This window comes from Varanus komodoensis, unplaced genomic scaffold (genome assembly GCF_004798865.1).
Source record: "Varanus komodoensis strain SLA01 unplaced genomic scaffold, ASM479886v1 scaffold107, whole genome shotgun sequence".
NCBI lineage: Eukaryota > Metazoa > Chordata > Lepidosauria > Squamata > Varanidae > Varanus > Varanus komodoensis.
Window position 1 is genome coordinate 585,621 of NW_025335305.1, and position 25,149 is coordinate 610,769.

Below are 25,149 nucleotides of genomic sequence, written 5' to 3' on the forward strand. Positions count from 1 at the left end.
GGAAAGCTTTTTGTCACCTACAAATGCCAATTACAGGACCTGGTAAGGAGGAGGAAAAATATGCCAGGCTCATACATCTGAAAAAACCTGACATTTATGATCCCTTGGGGCCCTTTTGCTTTTCACGGTGATTTTACTACATCAAAAATGATTGTGTGAATTGGGAATTTAGGCCTTCATGCTTTGCACTTTCCGGTATTGGCAACCCTGCACCTTTCCTTTATGGACAGCCATGCACCTCACAATATCAGGATAAGGTACGACTGTGAGGCAGAACCTTAGTTGCCAGAGATGCAACGTGGGATAGATAGACTGTGACTGCTAGATTCTGTGTATTTACGTTTGCTATTCCTTTCAGTCATCCACTGCCACCGGCCTCTAGAGTTTGAAAATGGCCAGTATGAGCCCCGTCAGCCATACTACAATGTAACCCAGGAACTGAGGTTTGAGTGCTACCAGGGGTACACACTGCGGGGGTCCCAGAACCGCATCTGCCTCCCCAATGGGAAATGGAGTGGAGAGACAACTATATGTGATGATGGAGGTGAGCCTGTTTTCAGTCGCAGGGAAGATCCACCAACTCTTTGTCTTTGGGAAGGAGAAAGACGATAAAAGACAGTCTATTTTCCCTCATTGTTTGATTCCGACCTACCACCCTTTACACATGATCATTCATCATAAGGTTTGCAAGAATTGTTCCAGATGGAGCCGGGGAAACCCATGTGCTCTGTTTCTCTGCAAGCTAGTACTGATAGCAGGATAAGCCCTTGAGACTTGGAATTTCAATTTAAATTAGATCAATTTGTACAGACATTTCTTCTATAAGTCAACATAGATGCTGCAAGAGGTGATCTATGAATGTGTGATTACTGCTGCATTTCAGCTTTCTATTATTGAAAAGTGGCCTAGCTGTATTAACTTCCTTTGCCACATGGGTCAGAAAAGAGGGATTTCTGGATTACTGATAGAACAGAGAGAATGGATAATTAGATAAGGGGTGAGATCAAGCCTTCTACCTTTGGGATTTTTTTTGAACAGTGACAGATATCTTTACTTCATTGTGTCTTTACTCTTACAGGGATATACTGACAGTTCCATAATTGTGTAATCTTTTCCTCTAACCAGCTGGTCAATGCCCTAACCCTGGAATCCCAATTGGTGCCCTAAAAACTGGCACTGAATACCGAGTAGAATACCGAGTGGCCTACAGCTGTGACAGGGGACTCTCTCTCATGGGATCCAAAGTACGGACTTGCAAAGAGTCAGGAACCTGGAGTGGATCAGAACCAGAGTGTCGATGTAAGCAAATGGTGTGGGGTGGCATGTGGGACTTGAGATCAGTGTGGGATAAATCCTGAGAATGTTGTCTGTCACCTCGAGGAGCATTCCTGTTTAGGAAATATTTTATTTAGCAATAAATATACTTCAGCTTCTTCTTGCATACAGGGGTCCAGTCAGAGACGTGATTCAAAGATAGTGGCTAAACCAAGGTACAGCTGTCATTATTGAGCTTCAGGCCTATTGATTGATTGATTGATTGATTGATTGATTGTATTTACAGGCCTCCTTTTTTTCCTGGAAGGCAGTTTATGTAACCCTCTCTATTTTATCCTCACAACAATGCTGTGAGAATCAGTGAGAGACCCAAAATCACTGAGTGATCTTTAAGGTTTAGTGGAGACTAGAACCCAGATTTCTCAAGTCCTGGACTAATCACTGGACTACACTGGCTCTTATGCATTCTCTCTTTTCCTTGTCTTGCATGCTCTAATTTCTTCTGTCTTCCTGCTTGAATAAACCATAGTTTGCCACAAGATTTGAGTCAGACAGTCTGTCTAGAAAAAAGAACTGGAAATCTAATTCAGATTATGATATCTGCTTCAGTTTTGCACGAGTATGAGGCTGTAGTTTGGAAAAAAAAATCACTTGTCCAACGCATGGCATGATTTGCTCAAACCAGGGAGGGAATTCAAACACATGAGATGAGGAGATGAGCTGCCCTGCAGGCAGCAGGGAGGTGTGTGAAGGACAGCATGTTAATCCAACGCTCACATCAGTAAGTCATGGTTTAATTCTCACGTTTGAACTGGGTGAAAAATAGAAGGGAAATTGTCTGGTAAGATAAGAGACCTTTTAAGCTGCATATCGGATTCTGCAGAGACCACAAGACTGATTTTGAATCCCAATCCAGCAATTCAGAAAATAATTCAGTTCTCAGACCAGTTCAGAGGTTTCTCAGTCTGATCCATTAATTGAATGAAGCTTTGTTCCTGCCATTAGTAATAACTGAATATCAACAAACTGCTATAAAGTTTTTGGTATCTGACAGGCATGAGTTAAACTTGCAGGTTTAGTAGTCTTTAATAAGGGAATTGTGCCAGAAGAAATATCAAACATATAAATGCTAAGTGCATTTACATTTAAACATTTTTTAAATGGACTTTTAAAAGTCTTGGCAGATTTCAATGAAATTTACAGAAATAATTGTCCCTTTTAATTGAAACAAGTCTGCTACATGTCAGATTAATGGGTTTAGGGGCTTTCATGAAAGAGCAGCCCAATATTGTTGCAAAACTGAGATCATGAGGTGTGTCTTTTCCTGTTTTTTTCTGCTACATAACCTCTAGGCATTGTGGTATAGAATAAACAGTAAACAAACAAACAAAACCCAGTTCTTTCACTGTTACAATTTAATACCACATTTCCCTTTCTCTATCAAAACAACTTGCTGAAATTGCATTTTATACACAGAAACAAAACTGGAGAGTCACATTATCATCTAAAGAACCTATAAATAACCATGATATGGAATGTCAAACACATGCTAACTGCCTCATGTAGAAAAGCCCTTGATCTGCACTGCAATATAATATTTTAGCATTCCTGCCCCAAAGCACTAGGGTTGGAGAACCTTAATTGCACCATTAACTGAATTTAGGAGCTAGAAATATCATTTACAGAACAGCACCCCTTCCCTTCTCTCACCTGTCTCCCTACCCAGTTGTTGTATTTTTTAAAATTAAAACAGCTTGCAGTGGGGAATATATCATTTTTGCAGACATGCTATCTGGATCTTAGTATCCCTCTCAATCTGGATTACTAATGAAGTTCAGATTAAAACTGTGTGATCTGAAGGCACCCCTATTTGGTTCAGACATCGCATAGATCTTTCCAAATCAGCCCAATTTGGTGCTAGGTTCAGCCAATTCCCATGTGTACCCCCATCAGCATCTCTCTCATCCAGGGATCACAGAAATAGTCGTGGTCAGCCATGTGGGTAGAATTAATGATAGTTCTGTAAAGAAATATGCAGTACTGGTAATGAATTCACCTACAAACATAGTGCTGGTGTGGCGTATGGCTGAAACTCACTGGAATTATTTGTTCATGGGGAAGACCTGCTAGAGACATGAAAGCTTGAAAGAAAAAACCTAGAAATGTTTGGGGAAAATGTGTTTTTTCCCAGGGAAAAAAATGGGGAAAATGTTTTTCTTAAGTTTGTCTTCTTTTCCTGGATCTTCACATCTAGTACGTACAGAGAGCTGGTGTGGTGTAGTGGTTAAGTGTGTTGGGCTGGGGCTCAGGAGGTCTATGTTCTAACACCATGCTACCATGAAACTTTGGGCTAGTCACTGCCTCTCAGCCTAGCCTACATCACAGGTTTGTTGTGAGGATAAAATGAAGGGAGGAGGAGAATTGTGTAAGTCACCCGGGGTTCCTTGCTAGAGAAAGGAAGTTGGGTTATAAATGCAATGCAATACTAAGAGAAAATGAGACTAGGACCATCATTCCATGCTAGAGCATGTGCTAGCACAAATAGGACCCCAGGTTGAACTTCCGTTATCTCTAGTTTACAAAGGGGCTGGTAAAAGATGATGGGAAATGCCCTTCTCAGTCTGAGGCTTGGAGAACTGCTGTCCAAATAGATAAAACTATTCTAGATGGGCAAATATTTTGGCCTGCTATATGGCAACTTGGCCCCTATGTAGCTGTGAGGGGCCAAGAGAGAAAAGGTCCAATTGGATTATGGCAACCCAGAAAAGAACACATTGCTTCAGCCTCAGAATCAAAGTGTCAGGCCTCAGGCTAGGGCCAGGCTCAAGACAGGAAGGCAGGTTCCAGGGCCAGGCTGGGTTGGTTCAACTGGGCTGTAAGAAGGTGCATGGGCCAAAGCAGGCAATGGTTGGTTACCAAGGCAGCAATAAGCCGTCTGGAGGGCAGAAGCAGGTGTACAGCCAATTGATGAAGCAGCTGGGATGCAGTTCCAAGGGAGCAGGCTGAAGACGTCAGCCATCCAATTGGTTATATTATTTTGGTGGAGGAAAGGACAAGCTCCCAGGACTCAGTCTCATCCCACTTGCATCTCCTCGGCATTGTATCCTTCCCCTTCCACGGCAGAGCTGTTAAGTGCTGGCAAGGCACAATCAGGTAGAATCAGATTAAAGCAGAGGCACCACATAGCACTTCGTATAGTACTTTGCAGCCCTCTGGTCAAGATGCTTTCACAAGTAAGCCCCATCCAGCAAAGCACGTGACTTCCCTTCTACTCTCCCTGCCATGTTTCCTTTCGCACCTATCCTGGTTTGCACCAGAATTTTATACATTCAGTTGTAGAAACAAAATCTTACGCTGCTACTCCTAATTCTGTCCCCATGTTCCTTCTCAGCTGCATTTTCCTATGACACTCCAAATGAAGTTGCTGCCAAGTTCATATCATCCCTCACTGAGGTTGCGGAGTCTTCAGACCCTGATAAAAGTACTGGTAAGTTTTGTGAGTGAGAGAAGTATAAAGTGTGGTACAAGGACTCCCTCTCCCTGGCACTGAACAAAGGACACAGTAATATTGTTAGATTCTCCCCGCTTCCTCCAGGACAGTGCTAATGACACTGGATTCCTGTTGAGGACAAAGGACTAGAAATTTTTATTTGGTTTGTTTTTAAATCAACTCCTTTCCTCAAAAGTTAAAGAAGGTTAACAGACACTTTTCTCAAAAAGAAACCACAATTTTAAAAATGGGTGTATGCAGTGTTTTCTTTGTTTACAAATATTTATGCACAGTTTTATTTATTTATTTATATTCATTTTTTAAATGTCTAACCCAGCCATTAACCAAAAGGACTCTCTGGGTGGCATAAATTGAATCTAAGTGGAGGCAAACAGCTGGTATTCCGCAATGCAGAATATTCCACTGATTTGGGCAGCCCCAACTTGTCTATGCCTCCAGTCTTAGCTAGCTTCATTTTGAAACACAGTTCTGTCTTTTTCTTTCTGTGCCTTTTACAAACTGCCAGTTGCTGCTTCTTACACACACCACCTTCTCATTATATCTGGAGGGATGTCACTTTCTCTAACTGCATTGAGCTTCTCTTTCAAAAACACTGAAAGATCCACGCAAGTGGGATTTGCAGTGACACATTTTGTTGTTGCTGTTAGTTGCAAAGTCATGCCTGACCCATCATGACCCCATGGACAACATTCTTCCAGGCTCGCCTGTCTTGCACCATCCCTCGGAGTCCACCCAAGCTCACACCCACTGCCCCAGTGACTCCATACAGCCACCTCATCCTCTAAGTGACATGTTATAAACATAAAAACAGAGTTAGTCAGAAGGGGCTCCTGGGCCATCTAGTCTGACCCCTGGCTCCAGCCAACTCCACTCATGACATTCCTGCCATGTGCATGTCCAGCCTATCCTTGAACACCCTCACCAATGCGGCTTGAACCACCTCCCATGGAAGCCCATGCCGCACCCTGGGGGTCCTAACTCTCAAACTGCCATCCAAACTGAACATTGCATCATGGAATATTCCAGATGATCAACCATTCTGTCCCTGCCAGGTTTATGGAAAGGCACCATAGCTCAGTGGCAGGATGCCTGCTTGCCATGCAGAAAGCCCCGGCTCAGTCCCTGGCATCGCCAGGTAGGGCTGCTTAAAATCCTGGGTGTTCCATTCCCACCACCACCGTTCTGCCATCTTTCTGTGACCACTGAGCATGCTTAGTCTTAATTTGACTGTTTTGGGGGACTTCCTCTCTCAGTGCTTCTTCACTGGTTTTTGTACTTCTGCAAAGCTTGGGGTTCCCCAAGACAGTTCCTGCTTCCTTCCATTGTGGGTTTGGGGCCATTTTGGTGTTTAGAAGTGAGCACTGGAAGCAGAGGGAACCATGATGAGAGGGGACCTCCATAAACCAGATTGTGACCCTTGGCCCACAAGCTGGATATTGGACATCCCTGGCGTAGAGGCTGAATGAGAAATCTACCACTGACCTCTGCATCTACTCTCCCTACAGCTGTTACAGAGAAGCGTAAAATTAAGATTGAGGCAGGTGGCTCACTGAGTATCTACATCGTTCTTGATGCCTCCCGAAGCATTCAGAAAGACACCTTTAAGAAAGCAAAGGATGCAGCGATCAAATTGATTGAGAAGGTATGGAAGGCTCAGAAACATTCTTTGCTCTCCTTGCCCCAAGAGGTCCATATGGAAAGTATACATGCAACAGGATTGTCAACAATTGCACATGGATCTAGTATATGGGTGGGGATTTGCAGGGCAGGAGCCTATGCCAATAGGAGGGGGTGAGGTGCTTCACTGGTATCGGGTTTTGGCAAAGGCAAGGCTCCAAAGAGTCCGGTTCTGGGACCCAGAGAAGTGTGCTGGTCAGTCCAGGTGGAGCAGAAGCAGGTACATGGTCAAAATGAGGCAGGGTTTGTATTCCAAGGCAGCAAACACGATTCCAAAGGGCTGCAAGCGAGCACATAGCCAACATCAGGCAGAGATCAAGTCTATAGTGGCAGATGTGGATAGTGGTGAGGCAAGAACTATGGGAGCACCATTGCTTGAACCAATCCAAGCAAAACAGAGGTGGACACAACCTGATGTCCACACACACGCTCCATCTTGATTCAGTTATTGTCACCATACTTGCACTGAATTCTTCCTGAGGATGCATGAAGATTTTGTTTGACGTTTATGTGGAAGCCAGCCAACCTGATTCACGTTGCCTGAACTAGTGTATGAATTGGCTTTCGCCTTCTTTTCTGCAATTCTCTTCATTTGGTGATGTCATTTTCAGATTTTAAAAAGTCTGCACAAAATAGCATATTTGACCATGAAACACATAGGAAATTGTTTATTTTATCATGAAATGTGTATTAAAATTCTAAAAGGCATATTTTAGAGTCAGATGTATATAGACTTCTGTGCATATTTTTTCAATCCCTTACTTCCCCACTCTTCTATAGATGTATGTTTTATTGCTTTAAAGAATTGTGTTTTGACTACTGTTAAAAACTGCCTAGAGATTCCTGTCAGAATCATTGGTGGCAGATCAGTTTAAATAAATAAATAAGATGGAAGACACATATGAATGTGATGTTGACCAAAAATCCACCTGTCCTTCCTGCTATCTCATCGAGGCATCCCAAGGACAAAAAAGCCCCTCACTTTGCAAAAGGAGGACAGGGTTGCAGCTGAAATTGAGCTACAAATAAAAATGTTGCCTTGTTGCAGCAAATCATGTAAGGATGGGATTTTCCCATCCTGACCTAGACTGCAAGGTTCATGATTCCCTGACAGGAAATGACTCTTGTAATGCCATTTCTGTTCAGATGGGCTGCTTTCCAGGACACGATAGTCTTGGTTGGAGTTTTTTTTCTCCTGGACCAGGGCTGGCCTTGGTGTCGTTTGAACCTTAACGTCTACCTTCATTGTGCCCCTTGCGCGTTCAGTGCCCCCAGGGGCATAGCTGCTTCCCAGGGCACAGCCAAGGCTCACCTATGTCTGCTTCTGCAGAGGAAGCAGGACCCTAGCAGCAACCTGGTTTGCATGATTGCCAGCAAATCTTGGGTTTCTGCTTTGGTTAACAAGCCACCTGGTTTTGGGATTCTGGGATGCTTTGTTTACTATGGCAGCAACTTGCTCTTGCTAGATTCAGATAACATAGAAAGATGCACTGCCGAAAGCAATTAAGCAAACTGGATTGGTGAGTGGCCAACGGCTTGTTAACTGCCTGGCGACTGTGCAAACTAGCCCATTGTCTTCAGTGAAAAGAGTGCAGCTATTGCTGGCAGCCTGGCTATGTGTCCCGTTTTCTTTAGATGCAGGATGGGGCCATTCCAGTGGTGGCACACAGTTTATGGGACCCCCTTGCCCAATTTTTTCCTCACTACACCTTTAGTCTGCGTGGAGACTCTGTTGCTTCCTGTGAAGCCCTTTGGTGGTTCTAACTTTAGTTGCTTTTATTTATATTTTGTTTTGGCTCAGTCGATCGTCTTTGGGCAGGCTGACACTGCAATCTGGATGGCATCCTTGACTGAAACACAGCTCTTGGCCTTCCAGTGGGAGGACATTCCCTGCCCTGGACAGGCAGAGAGCAGCAGTTTCTGGTTGGAGAGTGGTAATTTTTACTGAAACTAGGGGCAGGTCCCAATGAAAATGTTCTTTGCAGACCTAAGATATATGACTTTAATAAACAACTGTCTTGAGTAGGGAAGACACTGCCTGTGCCATCCTACTGGTTCCTCTCTTTCTCCTGATGCTCTGGCCTCCCCTTGTAGGTTTCCAGCTATGACATCTCCCCCAAGTATGGCATCATCACCTTTGCCACGGATGCAAAGCAGGTTGTGAGCACCATCCACGAAAAGAGCAGTGACGCAGCTTGGGTGATTGAGAAACTGGAAAACATGGCACAAGGGGGTGAGCAGATGCCTGGAGACGACCCTGGAGACTGTTGTGGGGGGCTGGGGAGGAGGAGGAGAGGAGAAGGGACCGGGAGAATGTGTGCGCTGTAAGATCATCATGTTTTCTGCCAACAGCTTCTTTGCGGTGCAGGTCCAGAAGTGCAGCTGAGAGCAGTATTTGGGAAGCAGCTGGCACAGAGCAGCAAGCCAGACAGGAAGCATGCTTGTCCTTCCAAATGCAGTAGCCAGCTTGAGCATGTTTAATGAAAAGCAGGAATAAGATAATGCATCATTTGACCTTGAGGCGAAAAGGAGAAAGTCTTATTTTCACACCAGTGGCTCCCAGGCCTTCTAAGACCTGCAGAAGCTGCCCAACAAGTTCACTGTTCATTCTTCTCTCTTCCCCAGAACACAAGAAGAAGCCTGGAACCAACATCTATAAAGGCCTACTTTCTGTATACACAATGATGATCGATCAACAAGAAGATGAGATCAGACGGAAATTTATGCCTCCTCCTGTTGCCAATAAGACACGTCACGTTATCCTGCTCCTAAGTGATGGTAAGATCTTGGGGAGAAAGAGGCATCCTGTAGTCCACTTGAAAGAAATGTCGTTGCCCTCAGAAGATCGCTTTTTAACATGTATTATTAAAGGCACCTATTTCCCCCTTTGCAAGTGAAGGGGTGTACATTATAAAGGGCTTGCATGCAATGTCTCCTTCCCCTTCTCCAAGGAGCAGCACCCATAGTTAAAGAGTATAAGGGGAACATGGCACTGATTATGTGCAGGTGTAGGGCCTGTTGCATGGGAGACCACCCAAACTTCCTGCAAAATGAACCCAAAGAAAGGCCATCTACCCTGATGATGAAATTGGAACTCCATGTAACAGGGACAGCCTAGGTCTGCGGAGCCCCAGAAGTTGGGGGGCCAGCAACAGCAGAAGGTTTTTGGCTTCTGGCCCAGGCCTATGACCTCCTCGAGGCCTGTAATGGAACAGAATTCTAGACTGAGCAGCCTTGGCAGAGCTCTCCTTAAGGCCCTTTTGGTTCCTCCCCGGCCCTGCCCAAAACATCAAGTCATTCCACCTACAAGCATTTCTCCACAGATGCTAATTCTCTCTCCCCCTCACTTCCCCTCCCTCCAGGTGACTACAACATGGGTGGTACCCCAGTTCCTGTTATTGGAAAAATAAAGGACTTCCTTAGAATTGGTCGAGACAGACACAACCCTCGTGAGGACTACTTGGGTAGGATGTGATGATGTGTGAACAATGTGGAGGAATGGGAAGAAAAATAATAGGGCTAAAGTGAAACCATCCCAAGTGCCAGCCGCCATTCAGGAAAGATTGGTTCATTCCATCATGACCATACTTCACTTCGGTCTTCCCTTTTTCCCAGGGATCTGGAGTTTCAAGCCAGACTTTCTACTCTTCTCAGTTCCTGATGTCGCTCTGGTTTTGTTTTTGTAATTGGTGAGGGTTTAATCTACTGGAAGGAACTAGGGAGGGAGAACCATAGGCAGATAAGACACGGTTAAGCAATCCCTGAACACCTAATGACCCGTTCAGCTGAACGCTGCATAACAGCCGTGTGTTCACCATGACAAAAAGGCTGCATGGATTGTGGACTATGTTTGGCTTGATGGGTCATGTGTTAGCCTATTATAAAAGTGTGCAATGCCAATAAATGTGAATATGTTATACAGAAATATGCAATGCAAGCTAGTTTAAAAACAGGAAAGATTAACCTCGCTGTAATTCAGTTTAGCAAGTACAAAACCATGTACATGGCAGTAGTAATGAATTACGCAAAGGAGATTAAGCAAATGAAAACTTCAAGGATATTTTCATCATGGCTCCATGGAACTGTTATGGGCATAGAACACCAGCTGCTTGTTCTAGATGGGTCTTTGGTCTAATCCAGCTGGCCTCTTCTTATGTTATAATGCTCTGATATTCAGCAAGTTCAAATATTTATCCAGATATCAGATATCCAGATGTTTTATAAGTGGCCAGCCAGCTCTCCAGTTTGGTTCAGAAGATGACAGAAGTTGTGCTAAAGTTCCTGCTAGATACAGCACAGGATGGAAGGAACTGACTTACATGCTGATTAAAGAGAGCCCTGGCCATTGCTTTATTTCAAATTATTTCATCAACCACTGATCAGTGGAGTGAGTTCCTTTTCCATGTGAAGTCATCTTACAGCACTGTAGTATTAATGCTGCCCCTTTCTTCACCCAGGAGCCTTAGTATTTCTCTACTCACTCATGCTTCTCCCTGTACTTGCATTTAGATGTTTATGTCTTTGGTGTTGGGAAGCTGGTCAACATGGCCAACATGAATGACTTGGCATCTCGGAAGCCTGGTGAGACACACATCTTCAAACTCAAAGACTACAATGATGTACGGGAGGCCTTTGAAGCCATGATCGGTAATTTGTACCTGCATTTTGTCAATTCCATCCCTAACCTACTGGGCCCTCAACTCTGGATATTGGCCCCCTCCTTTTTTGTGACCCTCAAGAGGAGGTTCTCAGGGTGCCTTTCTTACATCCCTTTCTCTGTGCAAAGACATAGCACAACATTCTGAGAAACATTATTGGGGAGACCCATTGGACCTTGGTGTTGCCTTGTTATTTGGAAAGTGCTAATACTTTGAAAAGAGCCAATAGCTTCAGTTACATGAAAAGGGGGAAATAAATGGAGAATATGCTATTCACTAGAGTGGCTATGTGGGAATTCCAGATGCAGAGGGAGTTCAACCAGGTGGATTTCCCAGGTGCTGAGAAATATCAGTAAGAAAGGGCTGTTGCTTCCACAGCCTGTCTGTGGGCATCTCAAGAGGTATATGGTGGGCCACCGTATCTCATGAGCTACGTGTTCTCTCCCCAGCAAGACAGACTCTCCAGAACTTCTTGTAAGCACCTGCACTCTGCTTAGTCTCTAGGGTAGGTGTGTCATGAGCGGAGCCAGCTGGAGCCAGGGGTCAGACTAGATGGCCCAGGAGAACCCTTCTGACTCTTTCTGTTTCTATGTTTCTAAGCATACACAAGTCCCTGAGAATACACAAAGTGAGATGTTGAACCCTCTCTGTCACCCATTACTCAAAGCTTTGCTTATGACCCTTTCTGGGCCTGTCTGAGGAAGGACGGATGCTGTGGAACCAGGTGCATCTGTGTGCTGCACTCTGAGCCCCCAGTTGGGCCAACCTGTGGCTGTGACGATGGGCCCTTGGGTCCATCTCCTCATGAGGCCGGAGTTCTCCTTCCGAGAGACTACCCACCCTCAGGACGTGTTGTCCTTCTTCATTCCCACAGATGAGTGGGCTGGGTCCCATGGCTGTCCTTGAACTACTTGCATCCAGAGCAGGCACAGACTGGTACTGAGAAACTGGTGCTGCAGGTGCAGGCCTGTCCCTTACAACAACAATTCTGTTATCACAGTTTGAGCCCCGACTGGGTCAGACAACTCCCCATCGTCCTCAGACTCGGAGCTATCACTCCCACCAAAACTCAGCTTATGTACACCTGGGAATCTCATCAGAGTGCACATGCACGACTCTGTATGAAGCAGGATATTGGACTGGAGAGTCCTTTGCTTTGTCCCATTCAACCCTCTGTAAAACTCTGGCCCAATTATTCTCACAGAAAACCAAGGTGCTGTGACTGCTACTGTTATATTTCATTTACATGCTGCCTTTTTTCACTTGTGAGCAATCCAAGGTAGCCTACAAAGCTCCACTTTCACAGCAACCCTGTGAGGGAGGTTAGACTGAAAGTGAGTGACTGGCCCAAAGTTGCCCACTGAGCTTCATGGCTGAGTGAGGACTCATTACCTCCTTTCTTTCCCACAAACCCAGGAGTTTTGCCCCTTTGCCCCCTTTCCAACCCACCTAGTCCCCCTCCTTTTCCAATAACCAGAAGCTCTGAAAAATGTGTGTGTGTACTTCCAGATGAAAGTCAGGCTTTGTCCATGTGTGGTTTGACTAAGGAGCACGACTCAGCAGAGCCCCAAGAGAAGTATCCTTGGCATGCCACTATCAGAATCTTGGTAAGTCCTGAGTAGACACAGGGTCAAAGAAGAATGCTTTTTGAGTTGGTCTGGAGGAGATTTGGGATGGACTCACAGCTTCCAGATTCTTTGAATATTCAGGGACTGTTTTCCTCAGATATTGGGGCATTGCCGTCCATCCCTAGTAGTGAAACTATATTTCAGGAAATATGTTGTGGTTCTTAATAGACAAAAGGGTATAATAGACAAAAGGGTATACCGGGGGAGGAGGCCCATTGCAGAAGGATTCTTCGCAAGGCTAAGCCTGATTACGAGCTGAGACTTGCCAAGAATATCAAGAGCAACAAAAAGGGCTTCTTTCAGCATGTAAATAGGAAGAGGAAGGGGAGACAAGTGGTGGGACCACTAAATAAGGAGGAAGGAGATCCAGTGACTGATATGAGGGAACAGGCACAGATGCTAAATGACTATTTTGCCTCTGTGTTCTCCCCAAAGCAGGATGGGGGATATCCGCATAGGAGATTAGATGAGGCTGGGGACTTAGGGGCACAGATTACAGTCACCCCCCCCCTTGAAGTCGAGGGGCTTCTCAGGGCATTGGACATTACAAAGGCACCAGACCCTGATGGGTTACACCCAAGAGTACTTAGAGAGTTGGCAGGGGTTCTCTCACACCTGCTGGCCTCCATTTTTGAGACATCGTGGAGAACGGGTGAAGTTCCAGAGGACTGGAGGGTGGCATCAGTGGTCCCAACTTTCAAAAAGGGTAGTAGAAGGGACATGGGGAATTATAGACCTGTTAGCCTTACATCCATTGTTGGAAAAACAATGGAAAGGCTCATAATAGAGAGAGATCTAGTGATGCTAGATAGGGAAGGGAGGCTGACAGCGACACAACACGGCTTCCGCAAAAACGGGTCCTGCCAGACAAACCTTGTGGAATTCTATGAGAAGGTTTGGAGATGGCTGCATGGAGGGGATGCAGTGGATGTGGTATACCTGGATTTCAGCAAGGCCTTTGACAAAGTGCCCCATGATATCCTGGTGGAGAAACTGAGGAGTTTTGGGATACACCAAAGCACTGTCCAGTGGATTAGGGCATGGTTGACTGACCAAAAGCAGAAGGTAACCATTAGTGAGGAATCATTGGGATGGTGGCCAGTGACAAGCGGGGTCCACCAGGGCTCTGTCCTGGGGCCGATCCTGTTTAATCTTTTCATAAATGACATGGAAGAAGGGGTGAACAGTCTGCTGATCAAATTTGCAGACGACACTAAAACTGGAGCAGTGGCCACAACTGAGGAGCAGGTACTCCAGATCCAAAAGGATCTGGACAGACTATGGAAGTGGGCAGGAGTCAACAGGATGGCATTCAATGTGGATAAGTGCAAGGTCTTGCACTTGGGGCATAGGAATAGGTGTCATAAGTACAGGTTAGGGGACAAGTGGCTGGAGAGCAGCACTTGTGAAAGGGATCTTGGGTTGCTGGTTGACTGCAGGCTAAACATGAGTCAGCAGTGTGATGCGGTGGTCAAGAGGGCGAATGCCACCCTTGGTTGCATAGCCAGAAGCGTGGCTTCTAGATCGAGAGAGGTATTACTCCCACTCTATACAACTCTGGTGCGCCCGCAACTGGAGTATTGTGCTCAGTTTTGGGCCCCTCATTACAGGAAGGATATAGCCAGGTTGGAGTCAGTGCAGCGTAGGGCCACAAGGTTGGTGGCCAGTTTGCAGGGGATGCTGTATGAGGCGAGACTGAGGGAACTGGGTCTCTTCAGCCTGGAGAAGAGGAGACTCAGAGGGGATATGTTGGTGACATACAGGTATGTGAGGAGATGTCACACGGAGGTGGGTAGAGACCTGTTCACCCCTGCAGAGGAAGGCAGAGCGCACTCCAACGGAGCAAAGCTTGGAACCAAGGTTCCATTTAGATGCCAGGAAGCACTTCCTGACAGTTAGGACCCAAGGGTAGGGAATGGGCTTCCACAAGAGGTCGTTGAGGCCCCATCGGTGCGGGTGTTCAAAGATAGGCTGGATATGCATGTGGTGGGCATGTTGTGAGCAGAACCGGCTGGAGACAGGGGTCAGACTAGATGGCCCGGGAGACCCCTTCTGACTTGTTCTGTTTCTATGTTCTTTAGCCCCTGAATGGTCCACATTTCCAGTCTGGGCCCTTTAGACCAGATGCACATATTCCACAGAATGCAACATCAAGGAAAAATGTTTTAGCTTAGCCTGCAATTTGCCATGCTGTTTCTTTTTGCAAGGAGTTTAAAATTGTGATTCTGCCTCTTGCAAACTGAAGTGGTATGTCTCATTTCATTTCCATAGTACTCAATCCACCTGATAACATAACTTACTTCTATACCTTTAATAGCACTTTGGTGTGGAAAAGTCACCCAATAAAGCTTTTTATGGGGTGGAGCTAAGTATGATCACTAGCCATTATCCGCAGATCAAATTGCTGTGAAAGACAGGAGAGGCTGTTGGCTAAAAAAAAAAAATGGTAGCAGTACTGTTTCAACAAACGTAGCCTTTCAGAGGGAGCTTGTGAGGTTGCAAGTAAGAAAAGGAGGAAGCCTCCAATCTTTTAGTGATTGGGACAAACACATGATCTCATTCGTTTCTCTCCCACCCCTGACATTTTTCAATGTGGGAAGCAGAGCAAGGCGTGCAAGAGGGCTGGCTACTAAGGGGATCAAGTGACTTCCATAAAGGGGAGATGTGTTTGCACATCAGGTGCTAAACTCTGCAATAAGTACATAAAAACTCTTTCCACATTACATCCTACTGACTCTGTACTCATGAAAACTTGAGAAGAACCATCCTGGATTAGATCAACAAATCTATCTCCCTCAGCATTCTAGATGCTTTGGTGAAAAGTTTTTCAACAGGACATAAGGGCCGTAGCCCCTTCTGGCTTGTGTTTTCCACAACTGGCATACTGGCCCCGATCCTGTTGATAGCATAGAGCCATCATGAGTAGTAGTCATTCATTGCCACTCACTTAAGCATTAAGTAGTCACATCCTCCACTCACTTAAGCATTTTGACACACTGGCTAAGGACTAAGATTTCGATATCTGACCTTGAAGCCTGTGTTTTCCTTCAAAGTGTCACAGGGCTGAAACATTTGCTATAAGGGCTGGTCCAGTAGGCATCCTAAGTGGCTGCCGGGAGCATCTGAATTAAAAGCAGCAGAAGAGGCAAGAGTGGGAGACACAAGTATGGGGCAACTTGGTCTGGAGATGGAGAGGTTCCCCTCACACAATTTCCCCAAAGCACAAACCCTTCCATTGAATCCACTGACTTATACAGCAGTGGTGAATATCTGCAATACATTACTTCCTATCCCTGCACAAACACAAATAGGGTTCAGACAGCAGAATTAACTTTCGTTCCAAGCAGAAGTAGAGAGGAGACTGTGAGCATACTGTTACACTCAATTCCACTTTTCTGAATGGTGAGGAGTTCTAAGGGCCGTGACCAAACCAGTTTTAGTTTCTTTGGAAAGAGTTTACTGGAAACATGGTGTAACATTTGAGTTTATGCATAAATGTATGGGTTGGACTTAAATAAAAGCACCACTTAAACCTTCCAACAGCTCAATCTATTATCCCACATTCTATTTAATATCCTGCAAAATAAAGCAGCCAGCACTCCAAAAGGCTGTTAATCTTACAGGATCCAAACTCAACTGCCTATGTGTTTTTGTTAGTCCACCTTACTTTCCTCTGTCCCATTTTGTTTCATCAATAGACGCCTTAATCAAATCCTTAGCTAGTTGGTCAGGGTTTCCTTTTCTCTATTCAAAAGACTTAAAGAAGATGTCTAACATCTTCCATGTATCACCAGCCTTGTTGTTGTTGTGTGCCATCAAATATTCTCTGACTTATGGCAACCCTATGAATGAACACCCTCCAAAATGGCCTATTCATAACAGCCCTACTCAGCACTTGTAAATTCAAAGTTGTGGCTTCCTTTATGGAGTCAATCCATTTACTATTTGGTCTTCCTCCTCCTCTTCAGCTTTCCACTTTCCCTAGCATGGTTGTCTTCTCCAAATAATCTTCCCTTCTCATGATATGCCCAAAGTATGACAGCCCCAGTTTTATCACTTTTGCTTCTAGGGAAAGCTCTGGATTGAATCAGCAGAGTAACCTGCTATCAAAAAATCCTTTGTGAACTTCAAGTCCTGGCTAGTATTGCCTCAGTGCAACCCACAGGACAATCCTTAGTATAGAAATTTGTGAGAAAGCTATAGCAATAACATTCAACAAGCCAGGCTTGGCATATATTTTGTGTCTTAACAACTGCCGGAAATGAATAAAGTATGGTTCTCCATTTTAGCAAAAGGTTCATCTGGCGATTTCTGCCTACAGAGTTCACTATTAAAGTCACAGAAGCCCAGGCAGAAATACAGAAAGCTGCCAATGTTAGGTTTCTGAAGCTGCAGTCCTATATTCACATACCTGGTAGTAAACTCTATTGAATAGTGTGAACTTATTTCCAAATAAAATGCACACAATTATGGGATGAATTCCTTGGATGTCCCTCTGATATGTCCATGGTGTTTTCTCTTCCAAATCAAAGCGTCCCGGGACTGGATTTGAGCTCTGTAAAGGAGCCATTGTTTCCGAGTACTACATCTTGACGGCAGCCCACTGCTTCACCATTGATGACACGGCGGAGCAGATCACTGTTGTAATTGGTAAGTCAGATTATCTCAGGATGGGCAGGGACAGACGGAAAAGAAAGGGTGGGTTGTTATGTGCCCAGGAGAAAAGCTCTGATATGGCCAGGGCTGGTGCTTTGGACAACAGCTGGCTAAGAAGAAATCACCTGGTTATGTTTCCGATCCTGTGGAGATGGCCACTGTGGCCACAGACATCACCAAGAAACTCACATTTATTTTCTCCCCTAGGTAAAACTCACTTTGATGTTGCTGCACTCGATTCCCACCCGCAGTACACCATTGGGAAGCTAAAACATCTTGGAATCTCTGAATTCTATGATTATGATGTTGCCTTGCTGAAACTTGCCAAAAAAGTTGTGTTCTCTTCTAAAGCGAGGTGAGATGAAAGGAGAAGAAAATGTTGGGGTTTGCATAATTGGATAAGATTTGGTGGGTGGTTTGTTTCAGAATGGCTTGTCATGTTGTCCAAGCCTGGCAGCCTGGATTGTTAGTGATGAACAAACCACTGCAGCTTATCGTGTCAGGCAAACCAAGTCACTGTTGAGGATCCAAATGATGCTCGGAGCAGCCATAGGCGAGGTGCTAGTTCTAGAATTCTGCATGTTTGGAATTTGGGATCTGGCACAGAATCTTGAAAATCTCTGCTTTTTAATCTTTAACAGAAAGCTGGTAGTCCTCAATGATGATGTAAATACATGTATTTTGGTAGAGTTTGAAAAGGCCTCTGAATTTAAAGAGCAGATCTTTCTGTGCAGAGTACTGTTGTATTTCCAACCTCCATTATGACCATTCCCTTCTAGCCTTTTGCAATATCCCAGGAAAAGGACAAAGTGGTCCCAAGAAAAGGACACAGTTCAGTGATAAAGCACACGTTTTGCATGTTTACACTGCCTTGTCCCATTGCCACCATTGCCAGCTAAAAGAATCTCAGGCAGCAGGGCTAGGAAATCTTCTCTTTCTGGGAAGAGCAATGGCCCTTGACACCTGTTGTTGCATGTTCTGAACATGATGAACAAGATAAAACAGTGGTCTGACCTGATGCAAAAGAACCCCAAATAGTTGTGTGTGTGCATTCCACATCCAAGCAGTAAAAAGTTTTAGGGGCTTCAGCATGCTCATGGCTTAGTTTTTTTGGAACAAGATTATTGGAGACATTTTGTGATATGAGACGTATACATAAAATTAGCGTTCTCCTCCTGCTGCCCATCTGATGTCTACAGGAGTCCCTAGGCCCATAGGATTGCCTGCAGAGATCAAAGCCATCTTTCCACCCCCTTTTCAGTCCCCGTTTCAGCACAAAATGTCACACATGCACACTTAACTTGCTTCTGTTGGGCTCACAGGCCTCTGAATTAACATATTCCTTTCTGAGGGAAGGATAGAAATATAAAGTCCCTTCCAGAACAATCTACCTACAGCCATCTCTGAGAACTGCTGCCCTTCAGCTATCCTCTGTAACAGCAAAAAATCTGCCAGGCTGAATTTTCCCAGTCCTTTTGACCCATTTTTAATAATGGCTGGGTTCAGAAAACATAACTCACTGAATTCATATGACACAGCAACCCACTGTGGGTTGTTACCCACAGTGGGTTCTTGCATCATGTGGACCTGCAGCAATTCCTACATGGTGGCTTGTTTGGGAGATATGCCTCCTAGAGTGTACTGCCCACATGAACTGAAAACTGTAATAAGGCAAGTTGTGGTTTCTACTCCAGAGAAGATTGTGATGCCATGCTAATATGTCTCTGGTGTGCCTTCTCCACAGGACAATTTGCCTTCCATGTACAGCAGGGGCCACCCGTGCTCTGAGGAAGACCACTGGATTCACCTCCTGTAAGGAACATGGTAAGTATCTCTGATAGTAGAGGTCCCATGGGTGGTGGAGACAGCAGGTCTTTTATTATGCAGCTGCCCTTCCTCATTCACAGAATGTTAGAGGGGTGCAGACAATGTCAACCTCCGTTTATGAACTCATACAAGCAACACGCACTAAAAATCTTTGAGGAGGAAAAGTTGGAACAGCTGCATAAGATGTTTTGTCTGCTAATACTGGAAGGCTTTTTGAAGACTGTTGAACTGGGCTGTGATGGAAACTCACACCTACCTTTCTGTCTTTCCCTCAGCTCCCTTTATTGCTGTCTGCCCTCTCGTTTGGCAGACCAGAACCAAAACCATCTCACCAACTAGAACCAAAACCAACCACTCTGCACCCCTTAGGGTTACAGGGAATATTAGCACACGCACTGCACTGGCTGCAGTCCATAACCGTTTGGACTGGGCTTGTGGCACACTTGCCTTACTTGTTTGCCACCGTTGGTCCACTGGAGTCCCGGCCCTCCCAGGCATCTTTCCCTGTTCTAGCCACCTATTTGTGCCAATTCTCTTCCATTAAACATGTTGTTCTTTGCTTTCCCCAGAGGAAGCTCTTCTACCTGTTGGGGATATCCCTTCCCGTTTCGTATCTGATTGTAGCTTCAATGATGGACGAGAGAATGGCCTACATCACTTAACTGTGAGGATCAAAAATGGAGAAAAGGTGAGAACAGCTTCTGGAGACCCAATATCCTAATGACAAGAGCAAGTGTGCAAATGACTCTTTCTGAGGCCTTTTTCAGAATTTCCCAGCCTTGGATGTACAAGAGGTGGGCAGAAGTGGTGGGGCCTTTATGTGGTGACACCTGGAAACTGGAATTCCCTTCCTAAAGTGGCATCTCTGACCCACTGTTGTTTGCCTGTTTGTTTCAGTGGGGTTCCTCCACTTGACACTTCTAAGATTTATTGCTGCTGGTTTCACTTGGATTATTGTTTTAGCCTTGTCCATGGGGTCGTGGGGGTGGGGAGATTATATAAAGTGTTGTTGTTACTGTTGTGAGCTATATTCTCTTGTGTGGACATGCCTCTGTCCTAATGGTACCAAGCACCTAGGAGGTCCTAGTTTGAAAACAGTTGGCTTCAGAAAAGAACCACCTGCTGCCTACTGAATTGGAGTTTCTTATCAGTGCAGCTCAGCCAATGTCAGCCCAAACATTGGTGATTCCTTTGCCTGATAAAGCCAGGGACGAAGTTGATGCTATTATCCAGCATCTCTAGATAAAGCAAAACATAAAATGAAAATAAAAAATTTACAGCCAGCTAATCGTGGACGCACACATTCTTTATAAATGTTTGACCTGGTTCTCAGTAAGGAGGTGAATGTGTGCCTGGACTGTACTAATGCAAACAGTGGCTTAGATTCTTAAATGTTTCACCATCCTGCCCCCAAATCTTCCATGCAGAAAATGAGTTCTCGGGAAGGAGAGTTTTAATAGCCTTCTCCAACATGCTAGTTGCCTATGGACTTTTTTGTTTGTTTGGCGCAGCATCAGAATGTAGGTTGGAGAAAAGAAATATAGTGAGAACTAGTCCTGATAAATATTTGGTGTCAGTGTACATGGGATTAACTAATTAACTGCCCTGGGACTTAGTGAAGGACGGTATATAAAAGCTTTAAATAAACAAATTAATTTACCTTTCTATCTCTCCCCTTAGAAAATGGCCTGTGAGGAAGATGCCAAGAAAGCTGAGCACTACAAAAATGTTACAGATGTCTCCCAGGTGGTGACTGACCGTTTCCTCTGCACAGGGGGTACTGATCCCCAGGTGGACCCCAACACCTGCAAAGGTGAGGAACAGAAACTTTCCTTCTAGTCCCATTCCCTCCTCTTTAGGGTACCAAATTGCCACTTTCACAGGCAGAACTGCATGTAGACTGTCCTTGTGCTTCTCATTAGGGCTACATTTTAGGGGAAACTTTTGTAGGGCTATTCAGGATTATAAAATGCTGGTTTATTTCCCAAAGAGAATTCTACACTGTAAGGTCCTGTGAGGATAGGATTTCCTTTTCTGATGTTCTCAGTTGTGCTTCCCAATGTAGTTTTGAATATGGGTGACATGTGGAGGAAAGACTGGATCCCACACTTGTAATCATCACATGGCATGAGTTATTAGATTTTTTTTTCTTAAAAACAAACCCAAATTCTTCTTAGCATGAACAATATACTTCATTCATGTGGCCTCAATCTAGGAGGTCAGGCTTTGAAGTAGCAGCTTTTGTGGAGCAGCTTTTCCAGTAAATGCAAACCCAAGCCTGCTAAATAAAAAATAAAATGCCCTTTCTCAAATCTCTACTGCAAGGTATCAGAAGAGGGCTTGCAGCAAACAAACTGGACTTCAGGAATTAGGAAAATTTATCCAGGGGAATCCAGGCCATAATATGTAGAGAGATGACTAGATGCAATTTTGGAGTGTCTACAGAATGATTCCCAAGAGCAACACATGGTGTTGGTATGGTATAGGTGAGATACTCAGAAGCTCAAGTATAAATTTTTAACAGAACAACATTCTAGTCCTCCTGCCTGTAGAAAAATGAGAATGTTGTGCTTTTTCTGGTGAAATCTCAGAAGCCATAACTGGAGATCTAGACTGTATTTTCATGGGTTTGGGGCGAGTCTGGTTTCAATGGCTCCATACGGATTTTTATCTTGCTCCATGTGATTGGCTATTATAACATGGGCATGAATTTATTCTGACCATAGAATCTGAATTAAGTTGTGGTAGGACTGCTATGTGCACATGCACACTGGAATCTTTCCATGTGCTGACTCCCACCCTGCATTTCAGCTGTTCATCTCTCATTTAATCCCCTATTTCCTTCTGCTTGCAGGCGATTCTGGTGGCCCCCTCATCATTGAGTACAGGAATCGTTTCATCCAGGTGAGTGGTTACTGGAGCTGGCCACAGGTCCCTCTGCTAGACCACAGAAAGCCCATGTTCAATGCCCTAATGATAACTGACAGCTTGAAAAAGCCCCCGCTTTGTGAAGCGGTCCCTGTTTAATATTACACAACAGCCCACCTGTGATAAACCATGGTGGCTTTTCATGTCACCTGAACCAGGTCAAGGGGCCTGTCAGAAAGAGAGAATGCAACCTCAACAGTCATGACGGCATCGGGGCTGTAGTGTTGGTGTGGAACACAAAAGACCTGGGTTCAAGCCCACCCTCAGCTATGAAGCCCAATGGGGGGGTGACTTTGAAGTAGTCACCAACTTTCAGTATAACCCACTCATGGGGTTATTGTAAGGATTAAAGGGAGCTATGTGAGCTGCCTCTTTTTTCACAAGAGGAAAAAAAGGCAGGATTTACCTGCAATGTCATGGTGATGAACTAAATAAATGGACAAATCAGAGAAATGGTTGGCTAGGAATTGAAGGCCAGTCCCTTAAGGCCTAATCACTCCAAGAACTCTGCCTGGATAGAAGAATTTGGCAGTTTCATTTTCTCCTACATTTAGGGTCTTCCAAATTTCAAATTCTTTCCATCCTGCTTACAAAAAAAAATGCAAATTCTGTTAAGTTCTTATTTTCTAAAAGAAGAACAAAATAGCCCACAGCCACCACCTCAGTTTTTCTTTAAAAAAAACCCTTTCATGTACAGCTTGGTAAACCAGTTAGCTCCATGTCTGGCCGTTCTACTTAGATGAGGCGGCTCTATCTCCTTTAGGTTTCTGTGAAGCCTCAGGACTCTGTTTTCACTCCCCCCCCCCCCGCTCTCTCTGCAGGTGGGTGTGATCAGCTGGGGTGTAGTTGATGTCTGCAAAGGTAGGAGGCTGCCTTCATGCAACAATAAAGATAATCCTGGGGCACTGACTCCTTCCTATGCCAGGGATTTTCATATCAACCTTTTCAAGGTCTTGCCCTGGCTCAAAGAAAAGCTGTCTCTGGAGAATCTGGACTTCATCTGAGTAGATTTGCTCTTCCCACCACAAGTGGGGTGTATAATGTAAATAGAACTAGTATCTTGAAATCCTGTAATATGAATGCAATGGTTAGCAAATGTTGTGTATTCAGTTTCATTGTCCAAAAAGCAAACAAAACAGCTGTAATACATACTCTCATCAGCTTATCTTCAACTCTGTGATAGGAGATTTTATATCCTATAAAGAGCCACGCATATTGCATACAGTTATGACTTGTCATCTGGCACAGAACTTAGTATCCTCAGGATCTCATCGCTCCCTCTCTTTCTTAGAAGTTTCTACATTATCTGATTGCATAAATAAGTCTGGAAAAAAATAAAACATTATTTATTTGAAGTGTTTTCCCCCTACTTCTTAGCCCAAAGGCTCCCTGAGTGGCTAGCAAACAATAAGTTAAAGATGACAAGTTTCTGCCCACAGGCTTAAAAAAAGACACAACACACAAAGAAATATGTAGGGGAAAGAAAAAAATGAAACCATTTGTGAGCAGGGCTGGCAGAACTGCCCTTCTTTCCCTGCCATCCCCTTGCTGGAATTGCTGCTGGTAACGACCTTGTGGATTCCAGGTTTCGCCTTTTTGTCTGTCTGCAGAATTTCAAGGACTTTCTAAGCAAGGCTGGCAAGTCAAACACTGGCTCACAAAGCAGATGAGTGCAGTTCATGAACATTTCAAATAGCCATTCTTTTCCCATCATCAATTTCTTTGGCTACACACCAGGAGTTTAATCTGAGCTCTTCCTGAGACCTGTTGATTTCCAGTTACATTCCACAATGGCTTTGAACAAACAGGCCCCTCCACTGCAACGCAATGGCCTGCTTCCACCATACCATCTTCCCAAGCTGTCCCAAGAGCCTTTGGGGCCCATACTAGCATTGCTAGTTCCCATCCCTGCATTTACATCAGGGCGTCAGTAAGCCACATGGAGAGAATTCCATGAGAGAGGCAGCATGGCTGCAGTACCGTGAACCTGTCAGTGAGGGGGGAGCAGCAAGCCGGAGAGCCCATCACTTTCCTAACCCAGTAGGTTTTTCTCCCTTATTCCTGAACTTCTTTATTGGGAAGGGTCCTGAGCTGGACCAAGGATTTGCCTGCAGTTAGCTGCTTGGCCACCAATGAAACAGTGAGTCATTTCTCTCTCTGGCCATACTGGCAGACTTGGTCATCCCTTGTTGGATGGAGAAAGGGAAGTTCCCCATCATGGGAAGGATCTCTGTGAAGATGCTGTGCTCCCGTCCTCCGACATGCAGCTTGGAGAGCTGGCATTGGATTCAGAGATTCTGATCTAAAAATCCGTCTTCTCCACATAGTTGGCTCTTCAGCACTGGAATGGCCCTTTGAAATGGCAGGCATCTTAATCCCAAGCACAGCTGGATGTGTAGTGGAATTTGCCCATCAAAGACCTCCTTCCTCAAGTCTCTCAGTGCTGTTTGCAGCTGCTGCACCCAGAGGGTAATGCAAAGGAGGGAGACGAGTAGAATGGAGAAACTTCCCAGGTGCTTTGTGCATTGAAATTAGAAACACAGAAACAGCACGAGTCAGAAGGGGCCTCCCAGGCCATCCAGTCTTACCCTTGGCTCTAGCCAACTCAGCTCATGACATGCCTACCATGTGCTAGGAGAGACAAAGATAATTGCTGGGGAAGTTGGATCAAACAGACACAGTAGCAGGAACTGAGAAATAGCAGACCCTACCTAGAAAGTACTGAACATTCCTCTAGCACATATGAAACATTTAGTGCACCACACTTCACAGTGGCATGAGAAATGCACTAGCCATTGCAATGGGGACCAATGTGACCTCCAAAACCCTGCTCAGGAGGCTGAGAGCAAACTGTAAATCTCAGCCAACACACCCACCAAGACTGCCTCAGATGCCTGCATGCAGCAGGCATTTCTGCCGGGTGTCTGGAGTTTTGAAGAGAAACAGGAAGAAAATGAAGGTGGCAGGGTTGCAGGAGGGGGAAGAAAAA

At 44.9% G+C, this 25,149-nt stretch overlaps 1 protein-coding gene across 1 annotated transcript in view; it reads left to right on the forward strand.

Annotated features, from left to right (window-relative positions):
- LOC123018017 overlaps positions 1-23,515 on the forward strand; it is a 76,705-nt gene extending 53,190 nt beyond the window's left edge. The window contains exons 21-36 of the mRNA XM_044419756.1: positions 359-544; positions 1,126-1,299; positions 4,667-4,762; positions 6,292-6,428; positions 8,558-8,696; positions 9,089-9,241; positions 9,826-9,927; positions 10,973-11,110; positions 12,631-12,728; positions 17,282-17,399; positions 17,613-17,760; positions 19,150-19,229; positions 19,802-19,920; positions 20,913-21,045; positions 22,087-22,136; positions 22,982-23,515. Coding sequence (XP_044275691.1) covers positions 359-544; positions 1,126-1,299; positions 4,667-4,762; positions 6,292-6,428; positions 8,558-8,696; positions 9,089-9,241; positions 9,826-9,927; positions 10,973-11,110; positions 12,631-12,728; positions 17,282-17,399; positions 17,613-17,760; positions 19,150-19,229; positions 19,802-19,920; positions 20,913-21,045; positions 22,087-22,136; positions 22,982-23,164 — 2,054 coding nt within the window. The 3' untranslated portion in view covers positions 23,165-23,515. The remainder of the gene's footprint in view (positions 1-358; positions 545-1,125; positions 1,300-4,666; positions 4,763-6,291; positions 6,429-8,557; positions 8,697-9,088; positions 9,242-9,825; positions 9,928-10,972; positions 11,111-12,630; positions 12,729-17,281; positions 17,400-17,612; positions 17,761-19,149; positions 19,230-19,801; positions 19,921-20,912; positions 21,046-22,086; positions 22,137-22,981) is intronic.
- The last annotated feature ends 1,634 nt before the right edge of the window (positions 23,516-25,149 follow it).